Below are 20,825 nucleotides of genomic sequence, written 5' to 3' on the forward strand. Positions count from 1 at the left end.
CCTGCCCTTTAACTGTGTCAAAGGTTGTGTCCTGCTCTTTAACTGTGTCAAGGTTGTGTCCTGCAGTTTAACTGTGTCAAGGTTGTGTCCTGCCCTTTAACTGTGTCAAAGGTTGTGTCCTGCCCTTTAACTGTGTCAAAGGTTGTGTCCTGCCCTTTAACTGTGTCAAAGGTTGTGTCCTGCCCTTTAACTGTGTCAAAGGTTGTGTCCTGCCCTTTAACTGTGTCAAAGGTTGTGTGTGAGAGAGAGAGGGTGTGTGTGAGAGAGAGAGGTTGTGTGTGTGAGAGAGAGGGTGTGTGTGTGACAGTGTGAGAGAGAGGGGTGTGTGTGTGAGAGGGTGTGTGTGTGACAGTGTGTGTGGAGGATGATAATGCTAGTAGCAGATATAGATCCTCAACACAGCAGTCCAAGCCACAGCAGCATCTACATGTCTACATTACCAGAGGCAGTGAACCAACTTAGTGGATCAGGGATTTTTATTGCACAACGTCCTTATCAAAGTCCTAACCTCTAGTCTGAATGTTATACATGTTACAATGTTTCATTATTAGAAATGAGAAAATCAACATCCAAAACATTTAACTTATTCAGCTAAATCCACAGTACATAGACCCAGTCCACTATAGACCCAGTCCACTAGACCCAGTCCACTATAGACCCAGTCCACTATAGACCAAGTCCATCTCAGGTTTTTATTACAGTAATGGTGTCCCAGTGTGTAGACAGACTCCTCAGAGCTGTGGGGCTGTACCTGGTGGGTTGCTGATTGGCTGATACTTTAAAGCAGTTGACTGTGTAAAATATAGGATGGTTTTCATTATACTCTTAACACCCTGTCTGTCTGTCTGTCTGTCTGTCTGTCTGTCTGTCTGTCTGTCTGTCTGTCTGTCTGTCTGTCTGTCTGTCTGTCTGTCTGTCTGTCTGTCTGTCTGTCTGTCTGTCTGTCTGTCTGTCTGTCTTTCTTTCTTCCTTCAGTGTGTAAAGAGGCTACATGCTTTTGGCACCTTCAGGTAAACATTATGTTATTAACTTACCTAACTAGTTACCCTCTGACCATGATGTTATTAACTTACCTAACTAGCTGCCCTCTGACCATGAGGTCATTAACTTCTATCTCCTCTAAGACTGTGTTCTTCTATCTCCTCCATCTTGGCTCTATCTCCTCTAAGACTGTGGTCTTCTATCTCCTCCATCTTGGCTCCAACATGGCTCTATCTCCTCTAAGACTGTGTTCTTCTATCTCCTCCATCTTGGCTCCAACATGGCTCTATCTCCTCTAAGACTGTGTTCTTCTATCTCCTCCATCTTGGCTCCAACATGGCTCTATCTCCTCTAAGACTGTGTTCTTCTATCTCCTCCATCTTGGCTCTATCTCCTCTAAGACTGTGTTCTTCTATCTCCTCCATCTTGGCTCCAACATGGCTCTATCTCTCCATGGCTCTCTATGTTAGTGGGTTACTCCCTGTTGTCAGATCGTACTAGAGTAATGAGTAGTTGTGTGTGTGTGGTGTATTGTGGTGGTGAAGGTGGTTCTTCCTGGTCCTCTCCTCACTGGCCCCGGAGCTTCAGGATGGTTTCCACAGCCTCCGCCAGGTTGTCCACATAGCCATCAGCTGTTACTGTTGGGTGCTTCTCATCACTGGGCCTGCAGAGAGAGACAGAGATAGACAGAGAGGGACAGAGATAGACAGAGATAGACAGAGATAGACAGAGATAGACAGAGAGAGAGAGCGAGAGAGACAGAGAGAGAGAGACAGAGAGAGAGAGACAGAGAGAGAGAGACAGAGAGACAGACAGACAGACAGACAGACAGACAGACAGACAGACAGAGACACAGAGCAGAGAGAGAGATAGACAGACAGAGAGACAGAGGGACAGAGAGAGACAGAGACAGAGAGAGACAGAGAGGCTGAATGCAGTGGTGTGCAGCATTGAATATTGAGGCTAGCCATGCATGCCCTGTGTTAACTCCTGTCAGTCAGCAAATCAAATCAAATTGTATTTTCACATGCACCGAATACAACAGGTGTAGACCTTACAGTGAAATACTGACTTACTGTACAAGCCCTTAACCAACAATGCTTTAAGAAGTTAAGAAGAAAAATGTGTTAAAAAAAATAATATACAGGGGGTACCGGTACAGAGTCAATGTGGAGGCTATATACAGGGGGCACCGGTACAGAGTCAATGTGGAGGCTATATACAGGGGGTACCGGTACAGAGTCAATGTGGAGGCTATATACAGGGTGTTACGGTACAGAGTCAATGTGGAGCCTATATACAGGGGGTACCGGTACAGAGTCAATGTGGAGGCTATATACAGGGTGTTACGGTACAGAGTCAATGTGGAGGCTATATACAGGGGTACCGGTACAGAGTCAATGTGGAGGCTATATACAGGGTGTTACGGTACAGAGTCAATGTGGAGGCTATATACAGGGTGTTACGGTACAGAGTCAATGTGGAGGCTATATACAGGGGGTACCGGTACAGAGTCAATGTGGAGGCTATATACAGGGGGTACCGGTACAGAGTCAATGTGGAGGCTATATACAGGGGGTACCGGTACAGAGTCAATGTGGAGGCTATATACAGGGGGTACCCGATACAGAGTCAATGTGGAGGCTATATACAGGGGTACCGGTACAGAGTCAATGTGGAGGCTATATACAGGGGGCACCGGTACAGAGTCAATGTGGAGGCTATATACAGGGGGCACCGGTACAGAGTCAATGTGGAGGCTATATACAGGGGGCACCGGTACAGAGTCAATGTGGAGCCTATATACAGGGGGTACCGGTACAGAGTCAATGTGGAGGCTATATACAGGGTGTTACGGTACAGAGTCAATGTGGAGCCTATATACAGGGGGTACCGGTACAGAGTCAATGTGGAGGCTATATACAGGGTGTTACGGTACAGAGTCAATGTGGAGGCTATATACAGGGTGTTACGGTACAGAGTCAATGTGGAGGCTATATACAGGGTGTTACGGTACAGAGTCCATGTGGAGGCTATATACAGGGGGTACCGGTACAGAGTCAATGTGGAGGCTATATACAGGGGGTACCGGTACAGAGTCAATGTGGAGGCTATATACAGGGGGCACCGGTACAGAGTCAATGTGGAGCCTATATACAGGGGGTACCGGTACAGAGTCAATGTGGAGGCTATATACAGGGTGTTACGGTACAGAGTCAATGTGGAGCCTATATACAGGGGGTACCGGTACAGAGTCAATGTGGAGGCTATATACAGGGTGTTACGATACAGAGTCAATGTGGAGGCTATATACAGGGGGTACCGGTACAGAGTCAATGTGGAGTCTATATACAGGGGGTACCGGTACAGAGTCAATGTGGAGGCTATATACAGGGGGTACCGGTACAGAGTCAATGTGGAGGCTATATACAGGGGGCACCGGTACAGAGTCAATGTGGAGTCTATATACAGGGGGTACCGATACAGAGTCAATGTGGAGGCTATATACAGGGGGCACCGGTACAGAGTCAATGTGGAGCCTATATACAGGGGGTACCGGTACAGAGTCAATGTGGAGGCTATATACAGGGTGTTACGGTACAGAGTCAATGTGGAGCCTATATACAGGGGGTACCGGTACAGAGTCAATGTGGAGGCTATATACAGGGTGTTACGGTACAGAGTCAATGTGGAGGCTATATACAGAGTGTTACGGTACAGAGTCCATGTGGAGGCTATATACAGGGGGTACCGGTACAGAGTCAATGTGGAGTCTATATACAGGGGGTACCGGTACAGAGTCAATGTGGAGGCTATATACAGGGGGTACCGGTACAGAGTCAATGTGGAGGCTATATACAGGGGGTACCGGTACAGAGTCAATGTGGAGGCTATATACAGGGGGTACCGGTACAGAGTCAATGTGGAGTCTATATACAGGGGTACCGGTACAGAGTCAATGTGGAGGCTATATACAGGGGGTACCGGTACAGAGTCAATGTGGAGGCTATATACAGGGGGTACCGGTACAGAGTCAATGTGGAGGCTATATACAGGGGGTACCGATACAGAGTCAATGTGGAGGCTATATACAGGGGGTACCGGTACAGAGTCAATGTGGAGGCTATATACAGGGGGTACCGGTACAGAGTCAATGTGGAGGCTATATACAGGGGTACCGGTACAGAGTCAATGTGGAGGCTATATACAGGGGGTACCGATACAGAGTCAATGTGGAGGCTATATACAGGGGGTACCGGTACAGAGTCAATGTGGAGCCTATATACAGGGGGTACCGGTACAGAGTCAATGTGGAGGCTATATACAGGGGGTACCGGTACAGAGTCAATGTGGAGGCTATATACAGGGGGTACCGGTACAGAGTCAATGTGGAGGCTATATACAGGGGGTACCGGTACAGAGTCAATGTGGAGGCTATATACAGGGGGTACCGGTACAGAGTCAATGTGGAGGCTATATACAGGGGGTACCGGTACAGAGTCAATGTGGAGGCTATATACAGGGGGTACCGATACAGAGTCAATGTGGAGGCTATATACAGGGGGTACCGGTACAGAGTCAATGTGGAGGCTATATACAGGGGGTACCGGTACAGAGTCAATGTGGAGGCTATATACAGGGGGCACCGGTACAGAGTCAATGTGGAGGCTATATACAGGGGGTACCGGTACAGAGTCAATGTGGAGGCTATATACAGGGTGTTACGGTACAGAGTCAATGTGGAGCCTATATACAGGGGGTACCGGTACAGAGTCAATGTGGAGGCTATATACAGGGTGTTACGGTACAGAGTCAATGTGGAGGCTATATACAGGGTGTTACGGTACAGAGTCAATGTGGAGGCTATATACAGGGGGTTACGGTACAGAGTCAATGTGGAGGCTCTATACAGGGGGTACTGGTACCGAGTCAATGTGCTGGGGCACCGGTTAGTCAAGGTAATTGAGGTAATATGTACATGTAGGTAGAGTTAAAGTGACTATGCATAGATAATAAACAGAGAGTAGCAGCAGCGTAAAAGAGAGGTCTGGGTAGCCCTTTGATTAGCTGTTCAGGAGTCTTATGGCTTGAGTGTAGAAGCTGTTTAGAAGCCTCTTGGACCTAGACTTGGTGCTCTGGTACCGCTTGCCGTGCGGTACCAGAGAGAACAGTCTATGACTTGGGTGGCTGGAGTCTGACAATTTTTAGAGCCTTCCTCTGTCACCGCAGGTGTTCTGCACTGAGAGATGTGACGGTTATGTGAGCTGGGCAGCTAATGGGGTGTTGTGTGTGGGCAGGGTGTTATCTGTGTGTGTATGTGTGGGCAGGGTGTTATCTGTGTGTGTGTGTGTACAGGGTGTTATGTGTGTGTGTGGGCAGGGTGTTATGTGTGTGTGTATGTGTGTACAGGGTGTTATGTGTGTGTGTGTGTGTGTGTGTGTACAGGGTGTTATGTGTATGTGTGGGCAGGGTGTTATGTGTGTGTGTATGTGTGTACAGGGTGTTATGTGTGTGTGTGTGTGTGTGTGTGTGGGCAGGGTGTTATGTGTGTGTGTGGGCAGGGTGTTATGTGTGTGTGTGTGTGTGTACAGGGTGTTATGTGTGTGTGTGTGTGTGTGGGCAGGGTGTTATGTGTGTGTGTGTGTGTGTGTGTGTGTGGGCAGGGTGTTATGTGTGTGTGTGTGTGGGCAGGGTGTTATGTGTGTGTGTGTGTGGGCAGGGTGTTATGTGTGTGTGGGCAGGGTGTTATGTGTGTGTGTGTGTGTGTGTGTGTGTGGGCAGGGTGTTATGTGTGTGTATGTGTGTACAGGGTGTTATGTGTGTGTATGTGTGTACAGGGTGTTATGTGTGTGTGTGTGTGGGCAGGGTGTTATGTGTGTGTGTGTGTGTGTGTGTGTGTGGGCAGGGTGTTATGTGTGTGTGTGTGTGGGCAGGGTGTTATGTGTGTATGTGTGTACAGGGTGTTATGTGTGTATGTGTGTACAGGGTGTTATGTGTGTGTGGGCAGGGTGTTATGTGTGTGTGTGTGTGTGGGCAGGGTGTTATGTGTGTGTGTGTGTGTACAGGGTGTTATGTGTGTATGTGTGTACAGGGTGTTATGTGTGTATGTGTGTACAGGGTGTTATGTGTGTGTGTGTGTGGGCAGGGTGTTATGTGTGTGTGTGTGTGGGCAGGGTGTTATGTGTGTGTGTGTGTGTGGGCAGGGTGTTATGTGTGTGTGTGTGTGTACAGGGTGTTATGTGTGTGTGTGTGTGGGCAGGGTGTTATGTGTGTGTGTGTGTGGGCAGGGTGTTGTGTGTGTGTGTGTGTGGGCAGGGTGTTATGTGTGTGTGTGTGTGGGCAGGGTGTTGTGTGTGTGTGTGTGTGGGCAGGGTGTTGTGTGTGTGTGTGTGTGGGCAGGGTGTTATGTGTGTATGTGTGTACAGGGTGTTATGTGTGTGTGGGCAGGGTGTTATGTGTGTGTGTGTGTGTGGGCAGGGTGTTATGTGTGTGTGTGTGTGTACAGGGTGTTATGTGTGTATGTGTGTACAGGGTGTTATGTGTGTGTGGGCAGGGTGTTATGTGTGTGTGTACAGGGTGTTATGTGTGTGTGTGTGTGTGTGTGTGGGCAGGGTGTTATGTGTGTGTGTGGGCAGGGTGTTATGTGTGTGTATGTGTGTGCAGGTGTGTGTGTGTGTGTGTGTGTGTGTGTGTGTGGGCAGGGTGTTATGTGTGTGTGTGTGTGTGTGGGCAGGGTGTTATGTGTGTGTGTGTGTGTGTGGGCAGGGTGTTATGTGTGTGTGTGTGTGGGCAGGGTGTTATGTGTGTGTGTGTGGGCTGGGTGTTATGTGTGTGTGGGCAGGGTGTTATGTGTGTGTGTGTGTGTGGTGGGCAGGGTGTTATGTGTGTGTGTGTGTGTGTGGGCAGGGTGTTATGTGTGTGTGTGTGTGTGTGGGCAGGGTGTTATGTGTGTGTGTGTGTGGGCAGGGTGTTATGTGTGTGTGTGTGTGGGCAGGGTGTTATGTGTGTGTGGGCAGGGTGTTATGTGTGTGTGTGTGTGTACAGGGTGTTACGTCTCCTGTGACAGGATTACTGCCTCAGTCCCTCACCTTTCCCCCACCAGTGGCCTGATTGAGTTCACACACGCTGACACCAAGATACACACACACACACACACACACACACACACACACACACGGCTAGAAAAGGCTTATTGTGTTACCAGCGCTGGTGATGAGACAATTACACCTTCTGTCTCTCTCTCTCTCTCTCTGTCCTCCAGTCACCTCTTCTTAAAATCTGCCCTGGTCTTCTCTCACCTAGTTATACATGCCTGTCTGCCTGTGTGTGTGTCTGCCTGTCCTGTTTGTGTGTCTGCCTGTGTGTGTGTGTGTGTGTATCTTGGTGTCAGTGTTTGTGAACTCAATCAGGCTGAGGTAATGGACTGACTGGTACTGCTGAGGTAATGGACTGACTGGGCCTGGTACTGGTACTGCTGAGGTAATGGACTGACTGGTACTGGTACTGCTGAGGTAATGGACTGACTGGTACTGCTGAGATAATGGACTGACTGGTACTGCTGAAGTAATGGACTGACTGGTACTGCTGAGGTAATGGACTGACTGGTACTGGTACTGCTGAGGTAATGGACTGACTGGTACTGCTGAGGTAATGGACTGACTGGTACTGGTACTGCTGAGGTAATGGACTGACTGGTACTGCTGAGGTAATGGACTGACTGGTACTGCTGAGGTAATGAACTGACTGGTACTGCTGAGGTAATGGACTGACTGGTACTGGTACTGCTGAGGTAATGGACTGACTGGTATTGCTGAGGTAATAGACTGACTGGTATTGCTGAGGTAATGGACTGACTGGTACTGCTGAGGTAATGGACTGACTGGTACTGCTGAGGTAATGGACTGACTGGTACTGCTGAGGTAATGGACTGACTGGTACTGCTGGGGTAATGGACTGACTGGTACTGCTGAGGTAATGGACTGACTGGTACTGCTGAGGTAATGGACTAACTGGTACTGCTGAGATAATGGACTAACTGGGACTGCTGATGTAATGGACTAACTGGTACTGCTGAGGACATGGACTGACCGGGTCTGAGATTAGGACTGAGAATTGAACTGGGAATAGGACTGAGACTGAGAATAGGACTGGGAATAAAACTGGGCCTGGGGACAGGACTGTGAATAGGACTGGGACTGAGAATAGGACTGGGAATAGGATTGTGGACTGGGCACTGGGGCTGGGGATAGGACTGGGAATAGGACTGGCAATAGGACTGGGGTTGAGAATAGGACTGGGACTGGGGCTAGCACTGGGATAGGGGATAGGACTGGGATAGGGAACTGGGGCTAGGACTGGGATAGGGAACTGGGGCTAGGACTGAAGCTATCTGAATATACTAACTACTGGGATATGTGGTTGTCCACCTAGCTATCTGAAGATGAATATACTAACTACTGGGATATGTGGTTGTCCCACCTAGCTATCTGAATATACTAACTACTGTGATATGTGGTTGTCCCACCTAGCTATCTGAATATACTAACTACTGTGATGTGGTTGTCCCACCTAGCTATCTGAATATACTAACTACTGGGATATGTGGTCGTCCCACCTAGCTATCTGAATATACTAACTACTGTAATATGTGGTTGTCCACCTAGCTATCTGAATCTACTACCTACTGTGATATGTGGTTGTCCCACCTAGCTATCTGAATATACTAACTACTGGGATATGTGGTCGTCCCACCTAGCTATCTGAATATACTAACTACTGTGATATGTGGTCGTCCCACCTAGCTATCTGAATATACTAACTACTGTGATATGTGGTCGTCCCACCTAGCTATCTGAATATACTAACTACTGGGATATGTGGTCGTCCCACCTAGCTATCTGAATATACTAACTACTGGGATATGTGGTCGTCCCACCTAGCTATCTGAATATACTAACTACTGTGATATGTGGTTGTCCCACCTAGCTATCTGAATATACTAACTACTGTGATATGTGGTCGTCCCACCTAGCTATCTGAATATACTAACTACTGGGATATGTGGTCGTCCCACCTAGCTATCTGAATATACTAACTACTGTGATATGTGGTCGTCCCACCTAGCTATCTGAATATACTAACTACTGTGATATGTGGTCGTCCCACCTAGCTATCTGAATATACTAACTACTGTGATATGTGGTCGTCCCACCTAGCTATCTGAATATACTAACTACTGTGATATGTGGTCGTCCCACCTAGCTATCTGAATATACTAACTACTGTGATATGTGGTCGTCCCACCTAGCTATCTGAATATACTAACTACTGTGATATGTGGTCGTCCCACCTAGCTATCTGAATATACTAACTACTGTGATATGTGGTCGTCCCACCTAGCTATCTGAATATACTAACTACTGTGATATGTGGTCGTCCCACCTAGCTATCTGAATATACTAACTACTGTGATATGTGGTCGTCCCACCTAGCTATCTGAATATACTAACTACTGTGATATGTGGTCGTCCCACCTAGCTATCTGAATATACTAACTACTGTGATATGTGGTTGTCCCACCTAGCTATCTGAATATACTAACTACTGGGATATGTGGTTGTCCCACCTAGCTATCTGAATATACTAACTACTGGGATATGTGGTTGTCCCACCTAGCTATCTGAATATACTAACTACTGTGATATGTGGTTGTCCCACCTAGCTATCTGAATATACTAACTACTGTGATATGTGGTCATCCCACCTAGCTATCTGAATATACTAACTACTGTAATATGTGGTTGTCCCACCTAGCTATCTGAATATACTAACTACTGTGATATGTGGTTGTCCACCTAGCTATCTGAATATACTAACTACTGTGATATGTGGTCGTCCCACCTAGCTATCTGAATATACTAACTACTGTAATATGTGGTTGTCCCACCTAGCTATCTGAATATACTAACTACTGGGATATGTGGTTGTCCACCTAGCTATCTGAAGATGAATATACTAACTACTGGGATATGTGGTTGTCCCACCTAGCTATCTGAATATACTAACTACTGTGATATGTGGTTGTCCCACCTAGCTATCTGAATATACTAACTACTGTAATATGTGGTTGTCCACCTAGCTATCTGAATATACTAACTACTGTAATATGTGGTTGTCCCACCTAGCTATCTGAATATACTAACTACTGGGATATGTGGTTGTCTCACCTAGCTATCTGAATATACTAACTACTGTGATATGTGGTTGTCCCACCTAGCTATCTGAATATACTAACTACTGTGATATGTGGTCGTCCCACCTAGCTATCTGAATATACTAACTACTGTAATATGTGGTTGTCCACCTAGCTATCTGAATATACTAACTACTGTAATATGTGGTTGTCCCACCTAGCTATCTGAATATACTAACTACTGGGATATGTGGTTGACCCACCTAGCTATCTGAATATACTAACTACTGTGACATGTGGTTGTCCCACCTAGCTAAGCAAGTTCATACAGCTGCTATGTTTCAATATGTTGCTACATAGTTGAAAAGGCTATGCAAGGCAATGGTAGAACAGAGTTCACAGGAGAGTTCATCAGATCAGATTGTTCCCATGCTATTTTCTGTATCAACATCAGCAGTCAGATCTCAGAGGTATTCTAATGTCCCAGCACTCTGTTGGGAGTCCCAGTGCAAACCTGTTCTACATTAAAAGAACACAGTCCTCAGAGCTTCCCCGTGGGAGCTCTCTCTCTGCTTGCTTTTGGTAGCTCATTATTTTAGCAAGTTGCCTGCTAGTTAGCATGACAATCCCACCTCCACCAGCTAGCTAGCATAACAATCCCACCTCCACCACCTAGCTAGCATGACAATCCCATCTCCACCAGCTAGCTAGCATGACAATCACATGTCCACCAGCTAGCATGACAATCACATGTCCACCAGCTAGCTAGCTAGCATGACAATCACATGTCCACCAGCTAGCATGACAATCACATGTCCACCAACTAGCTAGCATGACAATCACATCTCCACCAACTGGCTAGCTAGCATGACAATCACATGTCCACCAGGTAGCAAGCTAGCATGACAATCACATATCCACCAACTGGCTAGCTAGCATGACAATCACATGTCCACCAGCTAGCATCCACCAACTGGCTAGCTAGCATGACAATCACATGTCCACCAGCTAGCTAGCTAGCATGACAATCACATTTCCACCAGCTAGCTAGCTAGCATGACAATCACATCTCCACCAACTGGCTAGCTAGCATGACAATCACATGTCCACCAGCTAGCATCCACCAACTGGCTAGCTAGCATGACAATCACATGTCCACCAGCTAGCATCCACCAACTGGCTAGCTAGCATGACAATCACATCTCCACCAACTGGCTAGCTAGCATGACAATCACATGTCCACCAGCTAGCAAGCTAGCATGACAATCACATCTCCACCAACTGGCTAGCTAGCATGACAATCACATGTCCAACAGCTAGCATGACAACCACACCTCCACCAGCTAGCATGACAATCACATGTCCACCAGCTAGCTAGCTAGCTAGCATGACAATCACATGTCCACCAGCTAGCAAGCTAGCATGACAATCACATGTCCACCAGCTAGCAAGCTAGCATGACAATCACATCTCCACCAACTGGCTAGCTAGCATGACAATCACATGTCCAACAGCTAGCATAACAACCACACCTCCACCAGCAAGCATGACAATCACATGTCCACCAGCTAGCTAGCATGACAATCACATGTCCACCAACTGGCTAGCTAGCATGACAATCACATGTCCACCAACTAGCTAGCTAGCATGATAATCACATGTCCAACAGCTAGCATAACAACCACACCTCCACCAGCTAGCATGACAATCACATGTCCACCAGCTAGCTAGCATGACAATCACATGTCCACCAACTGGCTAGCTAGCATGACAATCACATGTCCACCAACTAGCTAGCTAGCATGACAATAACATGTCCACCAGCTAGCTAGCTAGCATGACAATCAAATCTCCACCAACTAGCTAGCTAGTATGACAATCACATCACCACCAACTAGCTAGCTAGTATGACAATCACATCTCCACCAACTAGCTAGCTAGTATGACAATCACATCTCCACCAACTAGCTAGCTAGCATGACAATCACATCTCCACCAACTAGCTAGCTAGCATGACAATCACATCTCCACCAACTAGCTAGCTAGCATGACAATCACATCTCCACCAACTAGCTAGCTAGCATGACACTGCTCAGACATGAAGAAAATTACTACAGACTACAAACATGTTTATTTATGTAACCTTTATTTAACTAGGCAAGTCCGTTTAAAGAACAAATTCTTATTTACAATGACGGCCTACCGGGGAACAGTGGGGTTCTCAGATTAACAAAGCGTTTCTCAAACTAACACAGTACTGTGTATGTGTGTGTGTGTGTCTATTATAGATTGGGAGTTCTGTGTGGGTTTTTTAGGCCCATTTTGTGTGTGTGTGAAATTGCTGAACAATTTGGAGCCTGAAGTTCGGTCGATTTACCTAGAGGTGATGTTTCCATGGAAAGCTTACCAGAGCCTAGAGCTGAACACACACACACACACACACACACACACACACACACACACACACACACACACACACACACACACACACACACGCTTGGTCTATTATGAGGATGGAGCCATGTATCTGTTAAGGAGGAGGGGGGGGTTACACTTGGTCTATTATGAAGATGGAGCCATGTATCTGTTAAGGAGGGGGGGGGGTTTACACTTGGTCTATTATGAGGATGGAGCCATGTATCTGTTAAGGAGGAGGGGGGGTTACACTTGGTCTATTATGAGGATGGAGCCATGTATCTGTTAAGGAGGAGGAGGGGGGGTTACACTTGGTATATTATGAGGATGGAGCCATGTATCTGTTAAGGAGGGGGGGGTTACACTTGGTCTATTATGAGGATGGAGCCATGTATCTGTTAAGGAGGGGGGAGGGTTACACTTGGTCTATTATGAGGATGGAGCCATGTATCTGTTAAGGAGGAGGGGGGGGGGTTACACTTGGTCTATTATGAGGATGGAGCCATGTATCTGTTAAGGAGGAGGGGGGTTACACTTGGTCTATTATGAGGATGGAGCCATGTATCTGTTAAGGAGGGGGGGTTACACTTGGTCTATTATGAGGATGGAGCCATGTATCTGTTAAGGAGGAGGGGGGGGGTTACACTTGGTCTATTATGAGGATGGAGCCATGTATCTGTTAAGGAGGAGGGGGGGTTACACTTGGTCTATTATGAGGATGGAGCCATGTATCTGTTAAGGAGGAGGGAAGGGGTTACACTTGGTCTATTATGAGGATGGAGCCATGTATCTGTTAAGGAGGAGGGGGTTACACTTGGTCTATTATGAGGATGGAGCCATGTATCTGTTAAGGAGGAGGGGGGTTACACTTGGTCTATTATGAGGATGGAGCCATGTATCTGTTAAGGAGGAGGGAAGGGGTTACACTTGGTCTATTATGAGGATGGAGCCATGTATCTGTTAAGGAGGAGGGGGGTTACACTTGGTCTATTATGAGGATGGAGCCATGTATCTGTTAAGGAGGAGGGGGGGTTACACTTGGTCTATTATGAGGATGGAGCCATGTATCTGTAAAGGAGGAGGGGGTTACACTTGGTCTATTTTTAGGATGGAGCCATGTATCTGTTAAGGAGGAGGGAAGGGGGTTACACTTGGTCTATTATGAGGATGGAGCCATGTATCTGTTAAGGAGGAGGGGGGTTACACTTGGTCTATTATGAGGATGGAGCCATGTATCTGTTAAAGAGGGGGGGGTTACACTTGGTCGATTATGAGGATGGAGCCATTTATCTGTTAAGGAGGAGGGGGGGTTACACTTGGTCTATTATGAGGATGGAGCCATGTATCTGTTAAGGAGGAGGGGGGGTTACACTTGGTCTATTATGAGGATGGAGCCATGTATCTGTTAAGGAGGAGGGGGGGGTTACACTTGGTCTATTATGAGGATGGAGCCATGTATCTGTTAAGGAGGAGGGGGGTTACACTTGGTCTATTATGAGGATGGAGCCATGTATCTGTTAAGGAGGAGGGGGGGTTACACTTGGTCTATTATGAGGATGGAGCCATGTATCTGTTAAGGAGGAGGGAAGGGGTTACACTTGGTCTATTATGAGGATGGAGCCATGTATCTGTTAAGGAGGAGGGGAGGTTACACTTTGTCTATTATGAGGGTGGAGCCATGTATCTGTTAAGGAGGAGGGGGGGGGTTACACTTGGTCTATTATGAGGATGGAGCCATGTATCTGTTAAGGAGGAGGGGGGGTTACACTTGGTCTATTTTTAGGATGGAGCCATGTATTTGTCAAGGAGGAGGGAAGGGGGTTACACTTGGTCTATTATGAGGATGGAGCCATGTATCTGTTAAGGAGGAGGGGGGGTTACACTTGGTCTATTATGAGGATGGAGCCATGTATCTGTTAAGGAGGAGGGGGGTTACACTTGGTCTATTTTTAGGATGGAGCCATGTATCTGTTAAGGAGGAGGGAAGGGAGTTACACTTGGTCTATTATGAGGATGGAGCCATGTATCTGTTAAGGAGGAGGGGGGGGTTACAATTGGTCTATTATGAGGATGGAGCCATGTATCTGTTAAGGAGGAGGGGGGGATACACTTGGTCTATTATGAGGATGGAGCCATGTATCTGTTAAGGGGGGGGGGTTACACTTGGTCTATTATGAGTATGGAGCCATGTATCTGTTAAAGAGGGGGGGAGGGGGGTTACACTTGGTCGATTATGAGGATGGAGCCATTTATCTGTTAAGGAGGAGGGGGGTTACACTTGGACTATTATGAGGATGCAGCCATGTATCTGTTAAGGAGGAGTGGGGGTTACACTTGGTCTATTATGATGATGGAGCCATGTATCTGTTAAGGGGGGGTTACACTTGGTCTATTATGAGTATGGAGCCATGTATCTGTTAAGGGGGGATACACTTGGTCTATTATGAGGATGGAGCCATGTATTTGTTAGGGAGAAGGGGGTTACACTTGGACTATTATGAGGATGGAGCCATGTATCTGTTAAGGAGGAGGGGGGGTTACACTTGGTCTATTATGATGATGGAGCCATGTATCTGTTAAGGGGGGTTACACTTGGTCTATTATGAGTATGGAGCCATGCATCTGTTAAGGGGGGGGGTTACACTTGGTCTATTATGAGTATGGAGCCATGTATCTGTTAAGGAGGAGGGGGGGGGTTACACTTGGTCTATTATGAGGATGGAGCCATGTATCTGTTAAGGAGGAGGGGGGTTACACTTGGTCTATTATGAGGATGGAGCCATGTATCTGTTAAGGAGGGGGGTTACACTTGGTCTATTATGAGGATGGAGCCATGTATCTGTTAAGGAGGAGGGGGGGGTTACATGTGGTCTATTATGAGGATGGAGCCATGTATCTGTTAAGGAGGAGGGGGGGGGTTACATGTGGTCTATTATGAGGATGGAGCCATGTATCTGTTAAGGAGGAGGGGGGTTACACTTGGTCTATTATGAGGATGGAGCCATGTATCTGTTAAGGAGGAGGGGGGGTTACACTTGGTCTATTATGAGGATGGAGCCATGTATCTGTTAAGGAGAAGGGGGGGGTTACACGTGGTCTATTATGAGGATGGAGCCATGTATCTGTTAAGGAGGAGGGGGGTTACACTTGGTCTATTATGAGGATGGAGCCATTTATCTGTTAAGGAGGAGGGGGGGGGTTACACTTGGTCTATTATGAGGATGGAGCCATGTATGTGTTAAGGAGGAGGGGGGGGTTACACTTGGTCTATTATGAGGATGGAGCCATGTATCTGTTAAGGAGGAGGGGGGGGTTACACTTGGCCTATTATGAGGATGGAGCCATGTATCTGTTAAGGAGGAGGGGGGGGGTTACACTTGGTCTATTATGAGGATGGAGCCATGTATCTGTTAAGGAGGAGGGGGGGGTTACTCTTGGTCTATTATCAGGATGGAGCCATGTATCTGTTAAGGAGGAGGGGGTTACACTTGGTCTGTTATGAGGATGGAGCCATGTATCTGTTAAGGAGGAGGGGGGGGTTACACTTGGTCTATTATGAGGATGGAGCCATGTATCTGTTAAGGAGGAGGGGGGGTACACTTGGTCTATTATGAGGATGGAGCCATGTATCTGTTAAGGAGGAGGGGGGTTACACTTGGTCTATTATGAGGATGGAGCCATGTATCTGTTAAGGAGGAGGGAAGGGGGTTACACTTGGTCTATTATGAGGATGGAGCCATGTATCTGTTAAGGAGGAGGGGGGGGTTACACTTGGACTATTATGAGGATGGAGCCATGTATCTGTTAAGGAGGAGGGGGGGTTACATGTGGTCTATTATGAGGATGGAGCCATGTATCTGTTAAGGAGGAGGGGGGGTTACACTTGGTCTATTATGAGGATGGAGCCATGTATCTGTTAAGGAGAAGGGGGGGGGGGGTTACACGTGGTCTATTATGAGGATGGAGCCATGTATCTGTTAAGGAGGAGGGGGGGTTACACTTGGTCTATTATGAGGATGGAGCCATTTATCTGTTAAGGAGGAGGGGGGGGGGTTACACTTGGTCTATTATGAGGATGGAGCCATGTATGTGTTAAGGAGGAGGGGGGGTTACACTTGGTCTATTATGAGGATGGAGCCATCTATCTGTTAAGGAGGAGGGGGGTTTACACTTGGTCTATTATGAGGATGGAGCCATGTATCTGTTAAGGAGGAGGGGGGGGGTTACACTTGGTATATTATGAGGATGGAGCCATGTATTTGTTAGGGAGAAGGGGGGGTTACACTTGGACTATTATGAGGATGGAGCCATGTATCTGTTAAGGAGGAGGGGGGGTTACACTTGGTCTATTATGATGATGGAGCCATGTATCTGTTAAGGGGGGTTACACTTTGTCTATTATGAGTATGGAGCCATGTATCTGTTAGGGGGGGTTACACTTGGTCTATTATGAGTATGGGGCCATGTATCTGTTAAGGGGGGTTACACTTGGTCTATTATGAGGGTGGAGCCATGTATCTGTTAAGGAGGAGGGGGGGTTACACTTGGTCTATTATGAGGATGGAGCCATGTATCTGTTAAGGAGGAGGGGGGGTTACACTTGGTCTATTATGAGGATGGAGCCATGTATCTGTTAAGGAGGGGGGGTTACACTTGGTCTATTATGAGGATGGAGCCATGTATCTGTTAAGGAGGAGGGCGGGTTTACACTTGGTCTATTATGAGGATGGAGCCATGTATCTGTTAAGGAGGAGGGGGGGGTTACATGTGGTCTATTATGAGGATGGAGCCATGTATCTGTTAAGGAAGAGGGGGGGTTACACTTGGTCTATTATGAGGATGGAGCCATGTATCTGTTAAGGAGGAGGGGGGGGTTACACTTGGTCTATTATGAGGATGGAGCCATGTATCTGTTAAGGAGGAGGGGGGGGGGTTACACTTGGTCTATTATGAGGATGGAGCCATGTATCTGTTAAGGAGGAGGGGGGGTTACACTTGGTCTATTATGAGGATGGAGCCATGTATCAGTTAAGGAGGGGGGGTTACACTTGGTCTATAATGAGGATGGAGCCATGTATCTGTTAAGGAGGGGGGGTTACACTTGGTCTATTATGAGGATGGAGCCATGTATCTGTTAAGGAGGAGGGCGGGTTTACACTTGGTCTATTATGAGGATGGAGCCATGTATCTGTTAAGGAGGAGGGGGGGTTACATGTGGTCTATTATGAGGATGGAGCCATGTATCTGTTAAGGAAGAGGGGGGGGTTACACTTGGTCTATTATGAGGATGGAGCCATGTATCTGTTAAGGAGGAGGGGGGGGTTACACTTGGTCTATTATGAGGATGGAGCCATGTATCTGTTAAGGAGGAGGGGGGGTTACACTTGGTCTATTATGAGGATGGAGCCATGTATCTGTTAAGGAGGAGGGGGTTACACTTGGTCTATTATGAGGATGGAGCCATGTATCAGTTAAGGAGGGGGGGTTACACTTGGTCTATAATGAGGATGGAGCCATGTATCTGTTAAGGAGGAGGGGGGTTACACTTGGTCTATTATGAGGATGGAGACATGTATCTGTTAAGGAGGAGGAGGGGGGGTTACATGTGGTCTATTATGAGGATGGAGCCATTTATCTGTTAAGGAGGAGGGGGGGTTACACTTGGTCTATTATGAGGATGGAGCCATCTATCTGTTAAGGAGGAGGGGGGGTTACACTTGGTCTATTATGAGGATGGAGCCATGTATCTGTTAAGGAGGAGGGGGGGGTTACACTTGGTATATTATGAGGATGGAGCCATGTATTTGTTAGGGAGAAGGGGGGGTTACACTTGGACTATTATGAGGATGGAGCCATGTATCTGTTAAGGAGGAGGGGGGGTTACACTTGGTCTATTATGATGATGGAGCCATGTATCTGTTAAGGGGGGGTTACACTTTGTCTATTATGAGTATGGAGCCATGTATCTGTTAGGGGGGGGGTTACACTTGGTCTATTATGAGGATGGAGCCATGTACAGTGGGGGAAAAAAGTATTTAGTCAGCCACCAATTGTGCAAGTTCTCCCACTTAAAAAGATGAGAGAGGCCTGTAATTTTCGTCATAGGTACACGTCAACTATGACAGACAAAACTGTAACTTCTTCTTTAAGAGGCTCCTCTGTCCTCCACTTGTTACCTGTATTAATGGCACCTGTTTGAACTTGTTATCAGTATAAAAGACACCTGTCCACAACCTCAAACAGTCACACTCCAAACTCCACTATGGCCAAGACCAAAGAGCTGTCAAAGGACACCAGAAACAAAATTGTAGACCTGCACCAGGCTGGGAAGACTGAATCTGCAATAGGTAAGCAGCTTGGTTTGAAGAAATCAACTGTGGGAGCAATTATTAGGAAATGGAAGACATACAAGACCACTGATAATCTTCCTCGATCTGGGGCTCCACGCAAGATGTCACCCGTGGGGTCAAAATGATCACAAGAACGGTGAGCAAAAATCCCAGAACCACACGGGGGGACCTAGTGAATGACCTGCAGAGAGCTGGGACCAAAGCAACAAAGCCTACCATCAGTAACACACTATGCCACCAGGGACTCAAATCCTGCAGTGCCAGACGTGTCCCCCTGCTTAAGCCAGTACATGTCCAGGCCCGTCTGAAGTTTGCTAGAGAGCATTTGGATGATCCAGAAGAGGATTGGGAGAATGTCATATGGTCAGATGAAACCAAAATATAACTTTTTGGTAAAATCTCAACTCGTCGTGTTTGGAGGACAAAGAATGCTGAGTTGCATCCAAAGAACACCATACCTACTGTGAAGCATGGGGGTGGAAACATCATGCTTTGGGGCTGTTTTTCTGCAAAGGGACCAGGACGACTGATCCGTGTAAAGGAAAGAATGAATGGGGCCATGTATTGTGAGATTTTGAGTGAAAACCCCCTTCCATCAGCAAGGGCATTGAAGATGAAATGTGGCTGGGTCTTTCAGCATGACAATGATCCCAAACACACCGCCCGGGCAATGAAGGAGTGGCTTCGTAAGAAGCATTTCAAGGTCCTGGAGTGGCCTAGCCAGTCTCCAGATCTCAACCCCATAGAACATTTTTGGAGGGAGTTGAAAGTCCGTGTTGCCCAGCGACAGCCCCAAAACATCACTGCTCTAGAGGAGATCTGCATGGAGGAATGGGCCAAAATACCAGCAACAGTGTGTGAAAACCTTGTGAAGACTTACAGAAAACGTTTGACCTGTGTCATTGCCAACAAAGGGTATATAACAAAGTATTGAGATAAACTTTTGTTATTGACCAAATACTTATTTTCCACCATAATTTGCAAATAAATTCATTAAAAATCCTACAATGTGATTTTCTGGATTTTTTTTCTCATTTTGTCTGTCATTGTTGACGTGTACCTATGATGAAAATTACAGGCCTCTCTCGTCTTTTTAAGTGGGAGAACTTGCACAATTGGTGGCTGACTAAATACTTTTCCCCCACTGTATGTGTTAAGGAGGGGAGGGGGGGTTACACTTGGTCTATTATGAGGATGGAGCCATGTATCTGTTAAGGAGGAGGGGAGGGGGGTTACACTTGGTCTATTATGAGGATGGAGCCATGTATCTGTTAAGGAGGGGGGTTACACTTGGTCTATTATGAGGATGGAGCCATGTATCTGTTAAGGAGGAGGGGAGGGTTACACGTGGTCTATTATGAGGATGGAGCCATGTATCTGTTAAGGAGGGGGGGAGGGTTACACTTGGTCTATTATGAGGATGGAGCCTCTCTCGTCTTTTTAAGTGGGAGAACTTGCACAATTGGTGGCTGACTAAATACTTTTTCCCCCACTGTATGTGTTAAGGAGGGAGGGGGGGGGTTACACTTGGTCTATTATGAGGATGGAGCCATGTATCTGTTAAGGAGGAGGGGGGGGGTTACACTTGGTCTATTATGAGGATGGAGCCATGTATCTGTTAAGGAGGGGGGGAGGGTTACACTTGGTCTATTATGAGGATGGAGCCATGTATCTGTTAAGGAGGAGGGGGGGGGGGGTTACACTTGGTCTATTATGAGGATGGAGCCATGTATCTGTTAAGGAGGGGGGGTTACACTTGGTCTATTATGAGGATGGAGCCATGTATCTGTTAAGGAGGGGGAGGGTTACACTTGGTCTATTATGAGGATGGAGCCATGTATCTGTTAAGGAGGAGGGAGGGTTACACTTGGTCTATTATGAGGATG

The 20,825-nt window shown here is 47.0% G+C and overlaps 1 protein-coding gene across 2 annotated transcripts in view; it reads right to left on the reverse strand.

Annotated features, from left to right (window-relative positions):
* Positions 1-458: 458 nt before the first annotated feature.
* LOC106577390 (phospholysine phosphohistidine inorganic pyrophosphate phosphatase) overlaps positions 459-20,825 on the reverse strand; it is a 94,043-nt gene continuing 73,676 nt past the window's right edge. The window contains exons 7-8 of one of the 2 annotated variants that reach the window (XR_006760430.1): positions 1,407-1,645; positions 459-1,361 (exon numbers count right to left, since the gene is read on the reverse strand). Coding sequence is in view for 1 of the 2 variants with exons in the window: in XM_045701173.1 (XP_045557129.1) it covers positions 1,549-1,645 (97 nt within the window). In the remaining variant the exon portion in view is untranslated. Of the gene's footprint in view, positions 1,646-20,825 lie in introns of both variants that reach the window. The other variant, XM_045701173.1, reaches the window with a different exon arrangement.

The sequence above is a fragment of the Salmo salar genome, chromosome ssa18 (genome assembly GCF_905237065.1).
Source record: "Salmo salar chromosome ssa18, Ssal_v3.1, whole genome shotgun sequence".
Classification (NCBI taxonomy): domain Eukaryota; kingdom Metazoa; phylum Chordata; class Actinopteri; order Salmoniformes; family Salmonidae; genus Salmo; species Salmo salar.